This window comes from Coenobita brevimanus, chromosome 91, assembly GCF_032717465.1.
Source record: "Coenobita brevimanus isolate Jiangsu-jjx chromosome 91, ASM3271746v2, whole genome shotgun sequence".
NCBI classification, from domain to species: domain Eukaryota; kingdom Metazoa; phylum Arthropoda; class Malacostraca; order Decapoda; family Coenobitidae; genus Coenobita; species Coenobita brevimanus.
The window spans coordinates 11,824,207-11,846,910 of NC_137044.1; the positions used below are offsets into that span (position 1 = coordinate 11,824,207).

Here is a 22,704-nt window from a genome sequence, read left to right on the forward strand (position 1 = left end):
CATGTTAGGAACAATAGCTAGGTGTGGACATGGACTGATTCTAAATGGCACCAAACATGTCAAGTAGGACAGTGTTAGCATTTTTCTGGGTAAGCTGCAGACATACAGGACTCAAGTAAAGAAAGTAACTATCCAGAATTCTGAACATACTGGTAAGAAAAGAAGATGAGAGGAATAGGGCTGTTGGCCATTGCTGCCTGTGAGAGTGACTATTGCTAGAGTATTATTAGAATTGTAAAGAAGGCTGTCTGCTAACCAAACCCTCCAGCAGAAATTGGCAGGAAAAAGTGAAATGCAATTTGGTAATAACCAGCACAACGAAATTTTAAGTCTACTTTGTTTTCCACACAAAACTACTGAACTTGGATCTTGCTTTTCATAAATCCACATACAGTAGTTTAATGTTACTGAACACGTATTAGAACATGGTTGAGGTATTCATCTGTTTTTCTTTCATGGTCCATTCGTTTAGAATATTGTGTAGTTCATGTTTCACGTCTCAGATATTGTTTGAATTTTCCGCGCATCAGCAAGAAGGCCTATGATAAAAGACCATGTATAAAGTAGCCTCTATACTACATCCTGAAATACAGCGTAATACAGGATGTGGTATTCAGTACATTTGCTTGGCTATTTAATTATGCTTTCCTTATTTCCTCACGGGAACTTTTTTTTTTTCTTATATTTAGGAGCCTTTACAAGTTGACATACCACAACAAAAAGTGCGACCGACTCGAACTGTGAACAAACTTTGTGAGGATGGTATTTACATCGTTTTAAAAACCTTTCATCGTGACTGTCAGTCAAAATGAGAGCAGTACCTACATGGGTAGATAAGGTTCATGACAGGGATAAGCAGGAACAGTGGTAAGTTTAATTACAGGGATTATTCAGCGCTGTATAGTCCAAGCAGTCTTATATTCCGATACATATGGAAACTTAAAAGGTTTAAGTGCTTAGTGAATATGAAAAAGATTATCAATATGCAGTAATAGAACATATATATATATATATATATATATATATATAATATAATTCTGAAATTTTGGATAATGTTTAGAAGACATAAGACCGGATATCTAAGAAATAATATTGATAATATATTCGTTTGTCAGTTTCTGTGACGTTTCTTCCACAGATAAAGAATAAGTGAAATGTTTTGGGTTCTTTAATTTGTATTTGTAGTGCTGGTTTGTTTGCTTCATCCATTAAAGGCAATGCATACCTGGTATTTGTTTTTTGGTGGTTCATTGTAGTACTAGTTATAGATGGTGTGTGGTTAGATTTTGGCATTTTGGTAGGTTAGCCAAAATTGACATGTAATTGTTTCTGTTTATTTTCATTATTAAGAAGAAAAAAAGCTAGTTTTAAAATGCTAATTTCTTGAGTGGAGTTGGCTGGTCTAAAACTTGAAAACTAGTGATCTTAGATTTCAGGGGCAAATTCTTTTAATACACAAAAAACTACAGGAAAAACATAATGCCATCTTGTTAATCTGGTGTTATGGCTCTGTAAACATTTACCAAATCTTTTATTGCAACTTATTTTATATGCACAGTTATTGTGAATGGTAAAATTTTGAACATTTATTTCTTCCAGTATCTACGACTTATGCTTTAGACCAGATGGGTCACAGCTGATTGTAGCTGCAGGAAACCGTGTTTTAGTATATGATACCACTGATGGTGCACTGGTGCAGCCCTTGAAAGGTTTGTAATGACTAGTTCTGAGAAATACCCTTTGTATCATATTTGCTTTAGTACCATACAGTAATGGAAGATAGAGATTTCCTTTTACTCATTGATATATCTCACATTGCTCTATTATTCTCAATGGTATATGCCCACAGTTATTTATTAACAACAGTGAAATGTGTCTGATTTAAAGAAAACCAATTACAAATGCCAGCCATTTTTTAAACAGATTTTAAATATGTGGGACAGGGACCAAGAAACTGCAGATGCTGTATCTCATGCCAAGAAAGCTGAATCCTGTTGGTTCTTAGAGGTAACATGACAGTAAAGCATAATCATTGTTCCACTTTACCATCCCCTCCCTTTTTTTCCTTCCTTTCCCTGCTTTCAGGCTGTCAGCACCCACTCCTCTATTAGGTAATATTTCATGATTTTTTTTTTTTTAAATTGGTAACACAGGATATTCTTATATTGGCATATTTCATAGGGAATAAAAGGTTGTATATAGCGTGGGATATATTGGCTGGCAATAGGAAATCCTTAGATCCTGTGGCAGTAAAGGATCATTTGAATTAGCCACTTTAAGGTGGAATGGTACCAGTAATACAGTGTGTGCATTTCAAATTAGTAGCATATGCTTTTCTTTACTTGTCCATTACTGTATGCATCTAAAGTATTGACAGTTCTCATTTTCCTGTGTGTAGCATTATTCAGAATTTTAGTTATGAGGTCCAAAGTATGAGAAGAGTGATTAAGGTACTGGCTGTGATAGGTACACATTAACTAAAAAGTCTGGTCGTGCAAATGTTCAGAACATTAATATATGGCAAATTCTGTTTGGCATCTCAAATTAGATAAATGAAAATTAATTACAGTATCTCATAATGCTTTTGATAAAGAAGTTATCAGAGGAGCTATATACAAGTACATTTTTTTTTTATATGTATCTGTGTGGAATGTACCTTAGTGTTTATTGGAGGAGGATGGATGATGAGACATTGCATGTAGTTTGGGGAAGTTGTTTGTTTTTTTGTTTTCTTTTGGTGTGGTGGTGCAACATAAAGTTAGAAAGGTGGGATATTGTCTATCTGTTGCCAGACGCCTCAATCCCATAAGTGGTGGCCACAAACAAATCGCCTCCATGTTGCCCTTTCCAATGCCACTTCACTGCCTCGCTTCCAGCTCACACACCCCTCTCTCACATACCTCTGCACTCCATCCATCCATCTCATCCTCGGCATCCCCCTCCCTCTTCCCCCATCCACCTCACTCGCAAACACTTGCCTCATTAGTCTCTCGCTCTCCATCCTCTCCACATGGCTAAACCACCTCAGTGTATTTTTCCCAATGCTTTCTATCACATCCACACACACACATCACATCGTTCCTTCACTTCCTCATTTGTCAGTCTGTCTCTCCATGTAACTCCACATTCTCCCCCCTCAAATAACTCATTCCACTGCTCTCACTCATGCCTTGTGTCCTTCCAACAAGGTCCAAACTTCACTTTCATACATCAGAGCTGGTATCACAATACTGTCATACAGTGACTTTTTCACTTCTATGCTCATTTCCCTGTTGCTTATCACTGCTTTCAAAGCACCAGCAACCTTTCTCTCCTGCTGGACCCTTTCAAGCACTTCACCCTCTAAACTTCCATTCGTACTTATCACTACCCAAGTACTTAAACGCATTCACATTTTCCATTTCCTCCTGATCCAACCTCACTTTACATCCAGCAACTTCATTTCTCTCAAAGATCATAACTTTACTCTTCCCTGCATTTACCTTTACCTTTCCTACACACACTGTCAGACTCATTCACCAAGCCTTGCAGTTCCCTTTCATCTTCACTTAACAGTACAGTATCATCAGCAAACAATAGTACAGAGAGATTCCAAACACAGCCCTCTCTCATAGGGTTGCTCCAACATCCACTGTCCTACTTTGTAACCCTTATACCCCCACCTATATACCGGTACAGATTGAACAGCCATGGGGACACGGCACATCTCTGTTTCAATCCAACATTCAAATGGAAGAATTCATTCAGTTCACTATCGACATGCACTGCAGCCTTAGCACCCTCATACATACTCTTCATGGCATTCAACAGCTTCCCATTGACTCCATATATCTTTAATACTTTCCACATTCCTTGTCTATCCACCCTGTCATATACTTTCTCTAAATCCACGAAGGTTGCATACAACTTCTTTTCCACTAAAGACCTAAGAAAGCATATCTGATGTACACAACCTCTTTCCATCCTAAAACCTCCTTGTTCTTTTCATCTCATTCCTCTGCTCTTTCCCTAACTTGGTCAGTAAGTATCCTACCATATACATTTCCTATTATGCAAAGAAGACAAATGCCTCTATAACTAGCACACACTTCTTTTTCCCCATTTCCAGTGTACAGGGGAGTAATTATACCTGACTTCCAATCCTCTGGGACTCTGCTTTCCTCCCAGGCCAATCTGCACATCTTCGATATCCATTCTACTGCTTTCTCTCGCCCAGACTTCAGCACTTCACCACACACCGCACACTCCATCAGTTCCTGGGGCTTTCCCCATTTTGACTTTATTACTTCCAGTACCTTCATCCTACTGATTCCTTCCTCTTTTCTCACTTCCCACCACCTCCCAGCCATTCCTCAGCCACTTGTACTCACATTACTTTCATTCTTTATGTTTAGCAGTTCCATAAAGTGTTCTCTCGATCTGCTCACTTTTTCTCCCTTCCCCACTAGTTAGCAATTTACCATTTTTATCTTTCACTCCCCGACTTACTTCTTTATCTCCCTTTCTAAGACTATGTCTTTCCAGAACATTTTCATACATTCCCTCCACTGTACCCTCAAATTCCTTCCAAATTCCTCATCCACTCTCTTTTTACTCTCTCTTACTAATCTCTCCACCTCTCTCTTCCTCTCTGCAACTTCATCCACGTCCCTGTTTCTCATTCATTCACTATACTGTATGCTTTCTTCAGCGCCACAGCCTGTCTCACCTCTTCATTCCACCATGCTATTCCTTGCACCCCCTTTCATCTTCTCTTCTTCCCACACACCTCATATGCTGCCCAGATTTCTTTTGTGAATATCTTGCACACACCTTCCATGTTCCCCATCTGGTCCAAATCATATTTACCCAGTCGCTCCTGCACTTCTCTCCTATAGTCTGCCTTTTTTCCATTCTCTTGCAATCATTCTACCCACCTAGTATGAACTACTTCCCCTTGTCCATCCCTTCTCCTCCTCCTCCATTTCGTTTGAAGCTTGACTTTCACCACCACCAAGTGGTGGTCAGAAAGTCCACTCCTTCAACCTCTGTGCACTCTTGCATCCATTGCAGACTTTCTCACTCCCATCCACACATGCATAATCACTCATTGCCCTTCGTTCATTCAGTTCACCACTCTCCCCTCTCATCACTCATCATGTATACCTGTGGGTCATTTTGTGTCTAAAAGAGGGTATTGGCTATCACCAACCCCCTCCCTGTGCAAATTTCTGCTAGAGCACTGCCAGACCCATCCATTTTTGCAGGCACACCCTGCTCACCAACTACTCCATCCACTTTCACATTCCCTACTTTTCCATTCATATCTCCAATAAAAAACACTCTTTCATATCCTTTCAAACTTTTCCATGCACACTTCCACATTTGTCCAAAACTCTTCTTTCACTATGCCTGCACAATCATGCATTGGCGTATACACACAATCACCCACATTTGTAGTCCAGCTTTCACTCTTACACAATCCTTGAGCTGACAGATCCATACTCTCTTATATTCTCCTTCCACCACCTCTTGCACACAACAATACAAACTTTTTTTGCCTTCTCATTCTCACCTATTGTGCTGAAATAATAAATTGTGCCACCCATGATTGGGAGTACTTTTGTTTCTTTGTGAAGGTCATTTGTACTTACGGACTACATACAGTACATCATGTTATTAATAAAGCTTTCTTTTGTCCATTTTAATGTTTTTCCATGTTTGTGGTTGTAGATACTGTAGTTATAGTATTGTACGGTTCTTCCTCAGTGTACAAGCATAATTGGACCAAGAATTGGTTTGTATCTCAAAAAGTTCGTTAGTTGAAATTCATTAATACCTAAAATACCAGTTATATATTATTTAAAAAATTTTCATTAGTACCATTATGTCTTAATAATTTTTGTATATACAGTAGTACAGTATTGCACTGGTATCATAAGTGTTACCGGTATTACAAAAATGACTTAGTAAATGGTACTCCACAAATAGCTTATCTCTAAATTTTCTTAATGTGAAAGTTTTTAAGTAGGAGAGCAAATGTATAAGGTTTTACCCTACTGTTAGCTTCTTTTCCCACAGCATGTTATTTTGTAAAATAAACTGCACCGGTAGATTGCAGTTTTGATAGCAGTTGTTATTTGTCTTTGTTACCTAGCTTGTAAATAATATGAACCATACATTTTGTATTTTATATAATTTCAGGGCACAAAGAAGCAGTGTACTGCGTTTGTTACAGCAGGGATGGAAAGCGCTTTGCATCAGGTAGTGCAGATAAAAGTGTTATTATATGGACATCAAAATTAGAAGGCATTCTTAAATATTCGTAAGTATTGTGTAGTTAGTAATTTGTTACTGATGTGCAGCAAAAGCATCAAGCTGTACTGATGCTACCATGTGAAAACATCCCTCTCCTACACCATAATAATAAAGAATTTAATCAAATGAGATTTAGATTATTGTCATAAATTAAAGCAGGTTAGTTGGATATCCTCCAGGAATTTTTATTTATAAATGTCAGGACCAACTTGCCTAGTCCTGGGCTCCTATGTTCCTCATGGGGCAACACAGGAGTAGGTGATGGATGAAAAAAAAACTTAAGTGGACAGAAGGTTAACTGATTTTGTTTTTAAAATTTCCATCCATCATCCAGTCTTAGGTTGCTCCATTAGCAGTATAGGGGTCCCCACCTATTAATGTAATGTACAGTGGGGTCTCCCAATATGCGGGATCTTAATATATGAAACACCTAATACAGTATATGAACTCGACCCAGGAAAGAAAGAAATTTTTAAATATGCAAAATGTGATTCTAAAATAAGAATTGTCGTATGAATGCAAGGGAAAAATGGTGTTCTCGCTCAAAATGGTAGTATCTGAAACCACCAACAGATGGCTGATTGGTTGCCCACCCTTTCCCTCCCTCATGACATCGCACAAGTTAAGTCTCAAGACTATCAGTCTGCTTGCATATTGTGATGATTTTAGCAATATGCATACAAGACCAGCTCTTGCCTACCTGTTACATGGCCCCACCTCTTAATTCCAAGAATAAGAGGATCATTTTTGGGCTAAAGATGAAGGTTATAGCATTAATAAGCAAGGTAAAAGTAACTCAGACATCGGACATGAACTTGGCTTAGGTGAATCGACAGTGAGGAACATTCCCAAGAGCAAGGAGCAGAGTTTACAAACCGTCACGACTTATGGAGGCCAGCAGGTGGACGGGCACAGTGAGCTTGTTAATCCCACAGTTATACAAACGGAGTGCTACCTAGCATACTACATTCACAGTTCTGTTATTTTTCTGTGAGCAAAATTCATTCTTAAAATGATTGTCAATAAATGGGGAAGTACTGTAAATGACAGAGATAGGGTGAGGTGTCGATCGACCATATACATTTATTTCCATTGATTCATTGGTTTCTAATTTGTGAAATTTCTGATATGTGATGCATTTTGTTGCCCATATTCTTGCATTTTGGGAGACCCCAGTGTATTGTGTTATATGTTGCAACAAATACACAGCATTAAGCTAGTGGTACACTTTGTGTGAATCTTGAGCTGCATGCACCTCTTGATATTGTACAGTAATTTGCAGTTCTTAGTGAAGACACTACAGTATGTGTTATATGTTAGAGTGCCAGAAGCAGTGTTTGTTTGTTTGTTTGTTTCTTCTTTCAAAATTCATCACACACAATTCATAACACCACTATATAAGCAGGTTCACTAATAGTTGTTTTATATATAGACATTAATTTGCTATGAGTGTGGTTCTCTTAATGAATATTCTGAGGTGAAGTGGGTCCCTTGCAATTCTGATATTTAATGATTAACATTGCATAAAGGTACAGTATACTGTACTTATATATCCCATTTTTCCCCCAACTGCCTGTGTGTGTCAGGCACAATGATGCCATCCAGTGCTTGGCATACAACCCAGTGTCCCACCAACTGGCTTCCTGTGCTCTTAGTGATTTTGGTCTTTGGTCACCAGAGCAGAAAAGTGTCCAGAAACATAAGGTAAATATGAATGTAACTAGATGAGTATGAAGCCATATTACCATATGTACATTTTAATACTGAATATTCATAATATGTCAGCTATATATATATATATATTTATATATATAATATAGACTTACCTCGGTTTAACAGTGTAATTGGTGAGGTAAAACCCCATCATTAGGCGGGGTATCGTATATCGGGGTACCTTTAACGTGTAATGTGGATCATTTACCAGCCTTGGGTTTCCCCCCAAACCAAGCCCCAAACCCACCCAAATGAGCCCAGAAGCAAGTTTAAAGCCAATCTGAATGGCCTACCAGATGTCATGGAAGCTAACCTAACCCAAACATCTGTAAATAACTCACTAAAACCAGCAAATAAAATCTAAATATCATGAACTATAAGCCTGGAAAAAATCAAGCTTAGTAAACTGTACCCCAAAATGACATTTATAAATGAACCTAAACACAGAATTTTAGGGTAAAATATCATGAAAATCGGTAAAAAAAATCAAAACCCATCGTCAAACCAGGGTTTGGCCATCGTTAGGAGGGGTATGTTGGTATTTCTACCCCCATCGTTAAGCCTGGGTATCGCATCTAGGGGTACTGTATATCGAGGTATTACTGTATGTATATATATATATATATATATATATATATATATATATATATATATACATATATAATTAGAGAGAGAGAGAGAGAGAAAATATACATATGTACACCTAAGTTTTAGTAGCTACTTAGCATCTGTATTTGTTTTCACAGAGTACCAGTAGGATATGCTGTTGCTCCTGGACCAATGATGGAGTCTACTTGGCTTTGGGGCTGGCTAATGGTATTGTCTCCATTCGAAACAAGGTAACCTACCTTTTTACTGTGGTTTATTTGTGTTGCAGTACCACAAACCAGCGCGTAGCACCCGTCTAGCAGCAAACTCTCATCCCTTTTCTCTCCAGCTCTCTAATGCAAGAATCCTTCATTTATGCAACAGGTCAACTCTGGAACTGTCTTCCTCCTTCTGTATTTCCTGCTTCCTATGATTTCCAGTCTTTCAAACGCAGTGTGTCCAGGCATCTCGAAAAATCAGATCTTGAATTTGGCTCTCTCTTGTATTTTGTTTTTCTCTTGGAAGGAACAATAATTGTGGGCTCGTGGCCTTTGGTTCCTTCTTCCTCGCATTAAAAAAAAAAAAAAAAACAGGTTGTTGATATTCTTAGGAGTTTAATTTTGAGTGTAAGTCTGTAGTAGAGTGTAGTGTATAAGTATAGAAGCTCTGTATCCATGGTTTGAGGTCTGTTAAACTTGTTTTTCAGTATATAGCATTTGAAAAGTTGATCAATTAACTATCTGAATGGTACATTCGTTATCTGCATTCCCACAGTCAACACTGGTTGGTATGCTCTTCCAAGAAGTATGCTTAATATTATCAAATACTTCTGATGCTGTGGCTCTGTATGTCAGCTATTGTGACCCAGAAATGTGATATCATACACTGATTCATATTAGGCATAATTGGTGGAAATATAACCGTAATAAAACTACTACTACATTACATAAACAGTACATGTGAGGTTGTGGAGTTTACATTTTAACAGTAGTCTGAGGAGCTTAAAGTACAGAGCTAACATCCACTTTTTCATTTCCATATGAGTGTTTTCAGGCTTCCAAGTTTTCCATTGATTAAGATTTACATAGCCTCTGGCCCCCACACTCCTATTGGGGCTTTGCAGGATTGAATGATGGGGTGGGCCACCTTACAAGTACACCAAGCCCTCATTTTTAGACCAATTGTTACTCGACAGTTCGTTGTTTCGACATTTATAAATCTATACCCTTCGTTGTTTGACATGGTTATCCCCACCATTTTTACAATTCGAGTTACACGCCACCAGTCAGACCGGCTGAGCTGCCTCTGTCTCCCGTGCCTTCCCTGCTGATTGATTGCTTATTCATCTCCCTGCATTTCTGTTTTACCACTTGTAATATTACAGAAGCGTTAGGAGATACACTTAGGTGGTTTGGCCATGTGGAGAGGATGGAGAGTGAGAGACTGATGAGGAGAGTGTATGAGAGTGAGGTGGAGGAGGAGAGAGGGAGGAGAAGGACAAGGATGAGGTGGAGGGATGGAGTGGAGAGGATTATGAGAGAGGGGTGTGTGACTTGGGAGCAGGGCAGTGAAATGGCGGGGGACAGGGTGACGTGGAGGTGATTTGTTTGTGGCCACCCTGTGTGAGATTAAGGCATCTAGCAATAGATAGATAGACAGAATATTACAGCACCACCATGGCTCCGCCCAAGACCCCTACTACTATCCTGTCAAGCGCAGTCATGTGCTCACCAACCTGTGTGAGTGTTTACGTAAGAGTGTGACCTTCGTATATAATATGTGTGTGTGTGTGTGTGTGTGTGTGTATGAGAGAGAGAGAGAGTATTCTGATGTAGTACATTGCGTACAGTCTTGGTTGTAAATAATCACCTATCCTTTGGTACCCCATGCCTCAGGCTGGCTCCTTTATGCGTGACAAGTCACAGTGGAATAAGAGGGGCTGAGAGGGAGGGGCCAGAGAGAGAAGGGAAGGTGGGTGGGGGGACGAACGATGGTGCAGGGGTAGAGGGAGGGAGGGGTGGGAGGGAGAATGAAATGCGAAGTTGTGGTCACATTATTTGCGTACTGTATTTTCTTTCATTCAGGGCATTGTATAAAGGAGTAAATATTCGGTAGATAATGCTGCATTACACCTTGTATTATGGCTTCAGATAACTAGCTTTAGAGTGGTGATATCAAGAGCTGGCTCATGAGAGAAATACTGTATATTCATGTGACAGGTCAAACATTAGTGTGGAGCCAAATACTTGTGTTTATCCCTGTATTTTGACTTTTGATGCAGAATGGAATCTGGATGGCTTTGACTTAGGTAATGTTTGTGTAAGAAACGTGCTCTATCCTTACGTGTACAGTGGGCTTGCACAGTACGCAAGTGGATGGGTGTTCGACGACCTCATGCACTGTGATTTCTTGTACTGTGACTACATAATCTTATGGGAAAAATAACATATGGGCTAACCCCCTCAAACCTTTATATTTTTTTAACCTTAGAGATATAATATAGGGAAAATTTTTAAGACATGTACTACAGATATAGCTAAAATAACAAAAAGCATTGAGTGGTGTGAATTGAGACATTTTTTTTACTTATTTGGTTGTATAAGCCATAAGTGCTAGGCATTTTATATTCAAGGTGCCTATGGAGGGGTAAGTGACCAATTAATGTGCAAGTGTGCAAGACTTTATTTATTTTCCTTTTATTTTATTTTTTTATAAAAATTAAAAAGTCACTTTGATTCAGTCAAGGAAAATGGGGTGAGTTGAGACACGTCTTGGAATGAATTGAGACAGGCACAAAAATTGTTTTATTGCAACATTATGGTAAATAAACGAAAATCCTTTTACTTGTTGTTGAAGTTATTTGATATTTGAATGAAATAAGATCATTTCAGACAAAAATATACACCTTTCAGACATTTACTTTTTTTTTTTTTTTTTTTTTTTTTTTCCTAAATACCCCCTTTGGCTAAGTAGGTTCTCTTATCGAGAGACGTCTGGACAGGGTACAGTACTTTATTTGAACTTTAAATGCTCAACTTGCCTCCTTAATTGTCATTTTGCTTTTCTTAGCTGCATCTACTGCAGCATTAATCTGTTCTTTATCTATGGGAGGATTTTTGGCAACACATGTCTTCGCCTTCTTCAGAACATGCGAAGGCTATGACCTACACCAGACTACAGTAAAACCTCGATATAATGTACTTCAGTAGACCGGAATTCGCTGTTATCGGACTCGAGGAGCCACCGGACTAAATTCCCATATATCAGAAACGGTCTGGATGTCGCTTTTATCGGAATTTCACGTTTTTCAGAATGGCTTGGGCCCCAATTAGTCCGTTATAGTGAGGTCTTAATGTATTCATGCACATGCAACCTGAGAAAAGGGAAAAAACTACATAAAAAAGCAGAAATAACATATCGTCAGCTACATGCAGTCACTGAAAGGCATTTCTCAACCTGCTCCCACTGTCATGCCAGTATCACATGTAAAATACCTGTAAAAACAGCAAAATAAGATGTGTGTACATACTGATAGAGCAGCATGCTTGTTGGTGTATGTTGTTAGTGCTAGGATCCACCACCAGGTTGCAGCACCAGCCAGATGTTTGGCAGAGTATGCTAAAATGCGTGTCTCAATTCACACCACAACTTTTTTTGTTGGGGTGAATTGAGACAAAATTATTCAGTCTGTAACAGCAATAATATGAAAGATATTTTATTTCTGTTTAAGTCACATTAAACCTGAACTATTTAACAATCAACATCCAAAAAATATTGCCTCTAAAAACTCAAATTACTTTAGGAGGGTAAATTTACCAAGACTCTTGGTTTTGCAACACGAAATTTTGTGGGGCTTAAAAATCTTACCCTTAGGGAGATGGATTTTACATGCTTTAAACATTTTCCTACTGAAATGTAATACAAAGTTTGTAGATATAGCCTAGGCCTATCTAATGAGCACAACAGGAAAAGCTTGTTGAATCAACTGACTTTGCAATATTGACTGTGTCAATTCACCCCTCAAAAAAGTTGTCTTGATACACCCTACTCGATGCAGTATGGTTAGTCACCTTAAAAACAGTAGACAACAGACCTGATGGACTTAAATAGCACGGGTTCTGAGGCGTGGCAACAAACTTTGAGTGCCCCCGCTGCACTGGCTGCACCACGTGTGTTTAACGGTTACCAGTGTTGTATTATTCCTGGCTTTAATGAAGATAATTTACGGTCTGTTGAATGTTATATTTCTTCCAGGATGCAGCAACAGTCATTATTGTGGGGGTTGCAGGTATGCCTGGTGGAGCAGGTGAGTCAGGTGGGGCTGTGGAGATGGAGGGGGAGGCAACTGGTGAGTAAGGTGGGGCTGTGGAGGTGGAGGGGATGGCAATGGGAAAATCAGGGGAGGTGGTGAGGAGAGGATCCTCCTCCTCATTACTGCTCACATTTTCAGCAATTTTCTTCATCTCTTCTTGTTTGTCCGTTTCATTCCTCATCTTGTTATGGACATATTTGCATTATGACAACTTGGCATTTGCGAAATACAGTAACCATTATTCAAGTGAATCCAGATGTATTTATAGAAAGTGGGTATGTATTCTAACTTACCGTTATTGCCAACAATGTTATTGTTGAAGTCGTTACTGGCGAGCTTTTACTGTAGACTCCTCGTGATTACCTACCCATGAGCCTCTAAGGTCATGATGGGCTCGTCATGTGGGAAGTGGGGGGTCACATAGTCTGGGAAAAGAGCAGTTTTGGACCACTCCTTGCCTCTGCCTTGCGTATTATAGGCTAAACTCATTCATTCAGAGTTTATGGTTATGATTTTGGTCACTTGTCCACTATGCTATTTGCTCACTGTGATCACACGTAATGTGTGAACCCACTGTAATTGATTTTGGAACTAAATATCATGTGCATTCTTTGACGTGGCAATATTCACAGTAAATATGATCATCCTCCTGGTATACACTCCCCCTGTACAGTCACCATCATGTCAGCTGTTTTATGGCATCTTCATATGAAAAGGCTATTTAACCCCTAAAGTGCTAACAGGATCATTCGATCCTTTCTCAAGATTACGCAAGACACTGAATGTGATCGATAGGGGGGCTTTTGGGAAAAACCGCGGACACTAGGCTCCGGCCCAATTGTGACATATATTGATGCCAACCAATGAGAACTAAGTCCTGAGAAGGGAGGAGGGAGGATCTGGGCCTGTACCCATGGTGGGGGGGAGGTAATTCCCCCCATCGCCCTCTCGCCACCTTCCTCTACCCCAATACCTTTAATCTCTCTCCCCCTCCCTGGCATCTGACCGCCTGCTGCTCCCTCCCTCACCATCCTCCACCATCCTCCATCAAGCTGCCGTGGTTCTCCCCCCTTTCCCCCCCTCCCTGTCTCCGTGGGGAGGGTTATATCCCCCTACCCACCCCCCACACCCCTGTTCACCCTCTCTGCCTGTCCTCTTTGCCTTGTGGTATCTGTCTCCCACCACTGTACCCCCATACCACCCCTCCAGGCCTCTCCCCACCCCATCCCCACCCCCTGTAGTACACTGTACGCTTACAGGTCACCCCCCTCCCCCCCCCTGCCTAGAGTATTATACGTCATTATTACTATTCATGTCGCGTGTTTTTATTCATTACACAGCTATGAGGGAAGGGGATGGGGGGAGGGAAGGTGGGGAGGGGAGAAGTGGTGGGGGGAAGGGAATTGGGAGTGATTGAGGAACACCGACATAATTATTTTGCATGCTATTGTTCAGAAAAAGAAAACAAAATTTAAATGGAAAATTCTGAAGGGGGGGAGGGAAGGAAGGGAAGGAAGAGAGGGGGGGTGATTGGAGTGGGTGAGGAAGGTCATGGGAGGGGAGTAATGAGGGAGGAATGGGGAGGGAAAGCATAGAAAACAGGAGTCCCGCTGCCTGGAAGGGTAATTTTTTTCAACTTTGTCAGGCTATAGCCCATGAACCTAAGTGGTCTAAAATGCTCTGGTTTTGGCATAAGGTGTGTAAATTCAAGCTGTAAAACTTGAGCATAACATTTTTTACTTCTGCAAAAGTTGAAAACTTGGCTCTATATACTGTACAGATTTTCACGCCGGTTTCGTTGATCGATTTGCGTACCCTAGGGGTTAAAATAATTGTACATAAAAGGTAAATAAATCTGATATCTGTGCATATGGGTGGATATAATCATGATATCTCTCATATTCTGTTGCATGGACTCCATGCCGATATAGGTTTGAATGGCCGTCCAACAACCTTAGCACCCTCTAATCACCTCGGCATCATATATTCCTCCAACACAAAACAGCTTGTTACAAAGTGGTGAACACGGCAATAGTGTGTTGTGCTGGAAACTTCTGGCTCTGCACAAATGTTTGATCTGTCATGTCAGTATATCTCTCACGAGCCAGCCATTGATATAACCACTCAAAAGCTTGTTATCTGATCCCATTGTACATGGTGTAATGCAGCATTATCTACTGAATATTAACTCCTTTATATCATGTCCTGAATAAAAGAGAATAAACAAATAATGTGACCACCACCTCACATTTCGTTCTCCCTCCCCTACCTTCCCTCCCTCCCCTCCCTCACCCCATCCCTGCACCATTGCTCTTCCCCTCACCCACCTTCTCTTCTCTCTCTGGTCCCTTCCTCTCAGCCCCTCTTACTTTACTGCGCATTGCCACACACAAAGGAGCCAGCTTTAGGCACGGGGTGCCGGAGGATACGCAATTATGACCACGACTGTATTGTGCTTTTTTCCACATTATTATATTAGAAATAAAATAGATTAAAAACATTCCTTCTGTTTAATAAATGAAAGGTATAAAATGATAAATATTGGTATTTTTTCCATCTTTATTCAATATTTTTTGAATAACTATGGTTGTCAGAAACCTAACCACCCTTATTTTGTAACAATCTCGTGGGAAAAATAGGTTTGTTATTCGGCCAACTTGTTATTCAACCACTTTTTATGGAATGCATCCCTGTCGAATAGCGGGAGAGAGGTGTACTGCAGTATTCCATCACCTGGTTGTTCCTACATTGCATGGACATGGAACTCCCTGTGTAATTATGATACAGTAGCGCAGTATTGTATTTTTCTAATAAATTTACTCTTTCCTACAGAATAGTCTAATGTCACTGGTAAATGAGAACTATGAGGTGGCGTGTTGATGCAGAGATTTCCATGTCATACCATATACTCTGTAAATTAAGATTGTATGTTTCCATTCAATAATATATACAAAATTCACTTTGACTGCAACTGACTGTTACAGTGCAGCTATAAAATGGAAATCTGCTATGTTCTATCATAGTTTTGAAATTATGCAGCTTTTTAAGCATTGTATCATATTTGGCTGTATTGTAGATGGGGGAAGAGAAGATGAGAATTGAACGGCCAGGAGGCGTCAACTCACCTATTTGGTCCCTTGCTTGGAACCCTTCAAAGTGAGTAATCTGCTGTGTTATGTTGAATTTAACTTTGCCAAGTTTATTTCCTTTAAATGTTTTTAGCATGCAGTTTATACCATTTGATGTAATGTGGCTGAGATCTAGTAGGAAAAGTCTCTGACTTAATGTATTGATTATATTCTTAATACTTTCAGTGAATATACCATGATTATGAAAAGCTAAGAATGAAGGTAGTTAGTGAAAATGGCTGTGCTGAAAATTGCCTGGAATTTATCAACATCAGAAAATGGGAAGGCATCAGATGCTGATGAAACGTATGCAGTGATTGTGATGAGTTGTGGAGAGGTTTGTTGGAACTGTGTATGAAAGTTTGGATGAGTGAAACTGTACCAGTAGAATGGAAGAAGGCCATGTTTGTGGCCTTTAATAAGAGTGATTGAAGTGAGTGAGAGGAATATAAATAAAGTGATGAAAAATGGGGGTGCTCACCATCCACTCACTCGATGTAGTGCTGCTGTCGGGTGTCTGCCCATTCCTCTCCACCATCCTTCTTTCCTTCCATCCTCTTCTGTCTTTCTTTCCTTCATTCTTTCCTTGTCCTTCTGCCTACGGGCAACTTTACACTCCCTCTTCTGTCCTTCTTTCCTTCATTCTTTCCTCTTCCTTCTGCTTGTGGGTGACTCTACACTGAGTGACATGCCAAATGGTTTCCTGTACACCAGGAAACCATTACTATGCTGGGTGGTAACCATTTAACCAAATTTTGGCGCATGGTGGTTTAGTGGGTAATTATTGCTCTCCGGTCGGATTGAGCCGGTGAAGGTTTATATCCAAGGGGTGGTTGGGGTTGATTGCTTATGTAATGCCACTCAGGGATGAGTGAGGCTGGTCACTCTCATCTTAAATGTCAGGATCAGCTGCCTAGCTTCGGGCTCCTACGCTTCTCATGGGACAATGTAGGATTGGATGATGGATGGATGGATTGATGAAAAGTGGGCATGTGAATGAGCTTGAAGTTGGGAGGAGTTGTGGTAAGCCAAGAAGAAAGCGGAGAGATGTGGTAAATGAGTGTGTGAAAGCAAGATGTGGAGGTTGATGAGACCAGGGAACTGACAAGGAATCAAGTTGGTTGGATGAACTCTGTACAGAGGAGTGCATTGGAAGGGCTTGGCACCCCCCCCCCCTTTTTTTTTTTTAATCATTGGATTGACTGTGATAGGTAATGTAAAGTGTATGTGTGGAAGAGTGAACCTGGGAGGTAGAGCCAGGATTCTGCAGACTTGAAAGGTGAATGAATGAGTAAGTGTTCCTTTTTATTGGAGAAGCCATTGATTAGTTCTTCCACTACCTTTTTTTTTTTTTTTTTTTTTTTTTTTTTTTTTTTTTTTTTTTACCCTGTTTCACCCCACTTACGGTCAGAAAATTGAGGTGGGATGCTGATGAAGGATACAGTAAGAAGTATATGAAAAATGTAAAAGAAAAGGCTGATTGATTAAGGAGTACAGTAGAAAGAAGTGTGTAGATTTTGCAACAGTTTACAGAAAAATGATATGATCAAGATGGCAAAAGAGTGTACTTTAGTGTTGCTGCTGATACTGACTAGACAGTTATCATTCTTATGCAGAGAACTCAGTCGCATGTAAAGTGCAGATAAAAGCTAAAGAATTGGTGAATAATGGAAATGGATAGGTGAGGTACCAAAATGTATGGTCGCACTTGACCATTGTTAAATCCCATTTTAACCTTGCATTTAATGGAATGGCTTTACATCAGAGGTGTTATGAAACAAAATTGTTAAAGGCTAAGTGAATGGTATATGAACTATCTCCCAAAAAAGTATCCTTTCTCATGTGAACGCAGGACTCCACAATGAGTAGAGTGGTATTTGAGCTGTGTCTGTATTCCTTCTTTCCTCATCTGTTGTGTCAAAATAACTCATCACTTTAGTAAGGACACTTTTTTGAGCGATAGTACAACCCACTGTACTGGACACTTCATAATTTTTCTACTTCTGCATTCTGCTTTTCTTGTTTATGGTTCCTCCTTACTCCATTAGCTATTGAGAGGAAAATAGGTTGGCATAGTTGGAATCTCTCTCTCTCTCTATATGTATGTATATATACACTTACAGTGGTCCCTCGCATTTAGCGATTTAATTAGTCTGGCAAAACCATCGCTAAATGTGAAGTTTACTTTATATGGGAAAAATATCAGTTAGTCTGCGTTCATCCTCCTAGTCACCCTTTTGACCCCCCGGTTTTCTACTTAAAGTGCTGAAAATGAAACACAGTGTATTAGCAATATGTTATACAGATACAGTACTGTACGGTTATACATCTACTGACCAGCAAAAAATGGCAAATGCTCGGCACTGTGAGAGAGAAAAAAAAAAAGCATGTAAGGTCACCAGATGCTCAGAACAGTGATAACAATGGCGGTCTGGTGGCGGACGGGCAAGGCTTTATGGGACAACTGCCCGTATTCTTAAACATTTCCTTCCCATTTAGAGGCCTGGAAAGGTTATCCTTGCCGAATTGGTATTCTTAAAAAAATCCTCTTTCTGAGCTGCTCGAAGGGCAAGGTCTTCACTTTGAGCAGGCCAAATTATTGAAACTTGATGGAATCATTTGACCCGTCTCTTCAGTAATCCTTTCGCAATTATTGTGAATTCTTTTGTAGTTTGTTGTCTTAAATATATTTAAAATATCGATGAAAGGTACTGTACAATTTTATTAATACGATATGCAATGATATACTGGTTTTAAAAGTCCTATTTGTATCTCGTTAAAAGTGTTACCCATGTCAGCTGAGATGTTTAACCAGACATAAACAGAGCAGACGACGTACTGCCTCCGATATTCATCCAGTCTTATATGATCTGACACCGACAAATCCTATACTTTATGGGCAGGGTCACATGTGGATTTATTTTCAAGAAATATTGTGCTTGTTAATTTGCCCTGAAAAGTAAAATCTGCCATCAAGGTCACACAAGTGGTTTGGCTCATGTCTTCCAGCTGGAAAAAAAAAAAAAGGGAGCGCCACCAAGCGAGTACATGAGATGGATGTTAACAGGTGATTCATACATTTTCGAATAACAACATTAAAGATGATAATATTCCTCGAATATAATTTACTATCAAATAATTGTCATGAGGAGTGAACACCACTGCAGTGTTGGCCAGAATGGCATTTATGACTGAATACAGACCAATAGTATGGATGTGGTGGTGACCTTCCACATCTCAAATGTGTTGTTTTCATTATCCAGCATGAGATATGCTTGTTTTGATGTATTAGTTTATAAAGCTAATGCTCCACCATACCAAATATCAACAGGATGGGTCACGGGCATGGTGTGAACATCATGCCCCACATCGCTAAACACGTAAGACAATCGCTAAATGCGTGGGATTGGTACCTTTTCTAACCTGTTGCTAAATGCGAAATCGCTAACTTGAAACAAGCTAAATGTGAGGGACCACTCTCTCTCTCTCTCTCTCTCTCTCTCTGGATACTTGATGGTAGGTGGTGGCGACCATCGTCCACTCATTTGATGTAGTGCTGCCTACTTCATCCTTAGCCTTTATCATACTTTTTCTGTGCCTGCCCTCCTCTCTTCCTATTTCTCCCATCTTTCCTGCCACTTCTTATTGCTTTTCTTTTCTTTACAGGTGGCTTTACATTGAGTGACAAGCCAAATGGTTTCCTGTAAGCCAAGAAACCATTTACAACGCTGGGTGGTAACCATATAGCCAAACCATACGTGCTCCCTATGTGTCAACAAGTGGGTTGGTGGAGGGTTAGTGCCCCTCCCCGTAAAACAAATAACTCGAAGTCAAACGGCCACCCCTTATGGGATTATGGCGTCTGGCAATAGATAGATATGGATACTCATTATGTATGTAATAATTTTACAGAGATGAACCTGTTGATGTTTTGTGTGTTGCTGACTGGGGACAGAACCTTTCATTTTACACCCTTAGTGGCAAACAGGTATTGTTTCTTAATTTTTTATAGTATGTTTTCTGCATTATAGAGCTACGTACTGGGAATATTGCATTGATATTAATCTCATGAATATGAAATATTGCACATGTTCCTAGCTTAACAAGTCATCATCATCATCGTCATCATCATTATCATCATCATCATCATCATGATTAGTCCCAGCTCAGCTACCTCATTGGAGAACTGATATCCAACCTCATGATTATGAGGCAGTCACTCTGCTGACCAGTCTGCACTGTTGCCAGTTTAAAAAGCATCATAATGCTTTTATTGTTAATCATCTGTATTTAACCCTTCGTGCACCTAAAGTTTTCTGTAAGTGTGTGTGACATGATCAGAGAAAATGCCGCAAGGGCAGCCTGGACTCAAGCACAATGGAAAACATTCCCATGGATTTTATTTGCCCCAGAAATTGGTGATATTGGTATAAATTGTACACTGTCATTTTTGCTGATGTTTATACTATAAGATAAGCTAATAAAAACACACAAAACTGATGAGTAAAAGTATAATAAAAGTACTGAAATGCAGTCAGAATAATGTTGTTCCACAGTGAAAACACCTTACTGGAATATTTTGCCCACACCATGCAAGAGCAAAGCATACGTCCATGTGCACAATTTTACGAGCTTTCATTTGGCATCTTCAAAATTTTGATACAACCAATAGTTTTCGAGTAGGTCTCCAAAAATCGCGCGAGTGCACCCCTCCACACCCCCCACCAAAAGCCGAGAGAAAGCCGACTGTTTCAGAGTGTTGGCCTTGAAATAGACACCCTCCCCTATGACGCTTCAAAGATGAATGTGAAACTTAATTTTAAGTGAATATTTTTGTCCAAAATTGCCTAATCAGCATCCTTTCAGATCAACACTGACTGTACTCGGTTCCACGGAGTCTGACGCTCTGATTTTGCCAGCCGAGGACAGGTGGATTTGGTAACACTGAGCGATGTACTCGGGCGGTGATTGATCGATTTCCGTTGTGTTTGAACGTGCACCAAATTGACTTTGTTTTCCAGCCAAGGCCTTCATTGATTTATAAGATACCGGAAAATACAGATGAAAATTAAAGCAATGCTATCTTTAATGATAAATATGTGCCTTGTAAATTACTAGAGATAAAACCTGAATGACACTGATAACAAAGCTAAGTAAAGTCGCGACTGGATGCAAATGGACAACGGTCAGTGACTGTGATGGGAATATTCAGACGATCATAGCGAGGTGGTTCCAATGTCCTGTGAAAGCTCGAATGTTTTTCCTACCACTACTACACAATGTCACAGTCTGTAATTTACACCATGCCCCTCATCACCTCCTCTGCTAATATACAACCAGACCCTAGATATGCTTACCTTATCTTCTAATAATTATGATTTGTGTGAGCACACACACACACACACACACACACACACACACACACACACACACACACACACACACACACACACACACGTGACTGGGGTCAATACATGCTAATCTCAATATATATAGCCTACATACACATTTTCATTACCTTCATAGGTAACAAATAGCTTTAAAAATCTGCATTTGTTTGTATTCATAGTCAGATTCAGTAAAATTATTTCTTACATGAATAAGTTTGGTGTTTGATTTTCCCAAACATTTTCGTATCATGAGACAGACATACAGACAGACAGACGGACACCCTATCCCTGGCCACCATGCACCCACTCCTCAAGCATGTATCTCTGTCCCCTTGACAGAGAGCAGGGAAAGTAATGGATTACATCAGTGTACAATGAACTTAATTTTTGTTACTGGTGGAAGAAAGGAAAGTAAGATAAAAGCAAACCCCATGAGAAAATAATAGTTGAACTCTGCTGCTATAATAAAACCGCGTGCAGTGTGAACGAAATCAAACGTAATGAAATGAAATTAAACAAATCAGTCGCTGACTTGTCCGTATGCATCCAGTCGTGACTTTACTTAGTTTTTATTCTCACCGTCGTTCAGGTTTATCTCTAGTAATTTACACAGCACATATTTATCATTAAAGATAGCATTGCTTTAATTTTCATCTGTATTTTCCGGTATCTTACAAATCAATGACGGCCTTGGTTGGAATACAAAGTCAATTTGGTGCACGTTCAAACACGACGGAAATTGACCAATCACCGCCTGAGTGCATCGCGCAGTGTTACCAAATCCACCAGTCCTCGGCTGGCAAGATCAGTGCGTCAGACTCCATGGAACCGAGTATAGTGCGTCATCGGTTCCTCTTCAGCCGAACACCATTGTGACTCAAAATACATGATCGTGTGCGAGGGGGTTAATGTGAGATGTGATTTAGGGCTTGTTTTACAGTGCCTCTTTACATGGCTTAACTGTGTCAATCCCCGGTATGATAGACACTGATGCAAATCAAATTATCAAGGCATTACTGTACTACATCAATCCCTAGTACAGTAGGCACTGATGCAAACCAAAGTAGTGAAGTGGCCTGGGTTCAGTTACTGGGAGGCAGCAGTGGATAGTTTTTTTTTTTGCATGCATTGTAATGTTTGTTGATTCTGTCAATAAGGCTCATTTACAAGTTGCCTGATAATATACAGTATTGATGTGCAGCAGTATTTCAGAAAGATATCGTATGTTGTAGGAAGTATTTCCCAAGTGTTCTGTGAGGTAACATATATATATATA

The 22,704-nt window shown here is 39.8% G+C and overlaps 1 protein-coding gene across 1 annotated transcript in view; it reads left to right on the forward strand.

The window, feature by feature from the left end:
• Nucleotides 1–730: 730 nt before the first annotated feature.
• Nucleotides 731–22,704, forward strand: part of Oseg1 (intraflagellar transport protein Oseg1) — an 86,447-nt gene continuing 64,473 nt past the window's right edge. The window contains exons 1-7 of the mRNA XM_080281834.1: nucleotides 731–867; nucleotides 1,600–1,709; nucleotides 6,184–6,304; nucleotides 7,884–8,001; nucleotides 8,757–8,849; nucleotides 15,987–16,066; nucleotides 19,951–20,026. Of these exons, the coding sequence (XP_080137960.1) occupies nucleotides 809–867; nucleotides 1,600–1,709; nucleotides 6,184–6,304; nucleotides 7,884–8,001; nucleotides 8,757–8,849; nucleotides 15,987–16,066; nucleotides 19,951–20,026 (657 nt within the window). The 5' untranslated portion in view covers nucleotides 731–808. The remainder of the gene's footprint in view (nucleotides 868–1,599; nucleotides 1,710–6,183; nucleotides 6,305–7,883; nucleotides 8,002–8,756; nucleotides 8,850–15,986; nucleotides 16,067–19,950; nucleotides 20,027–22,704) is intronic.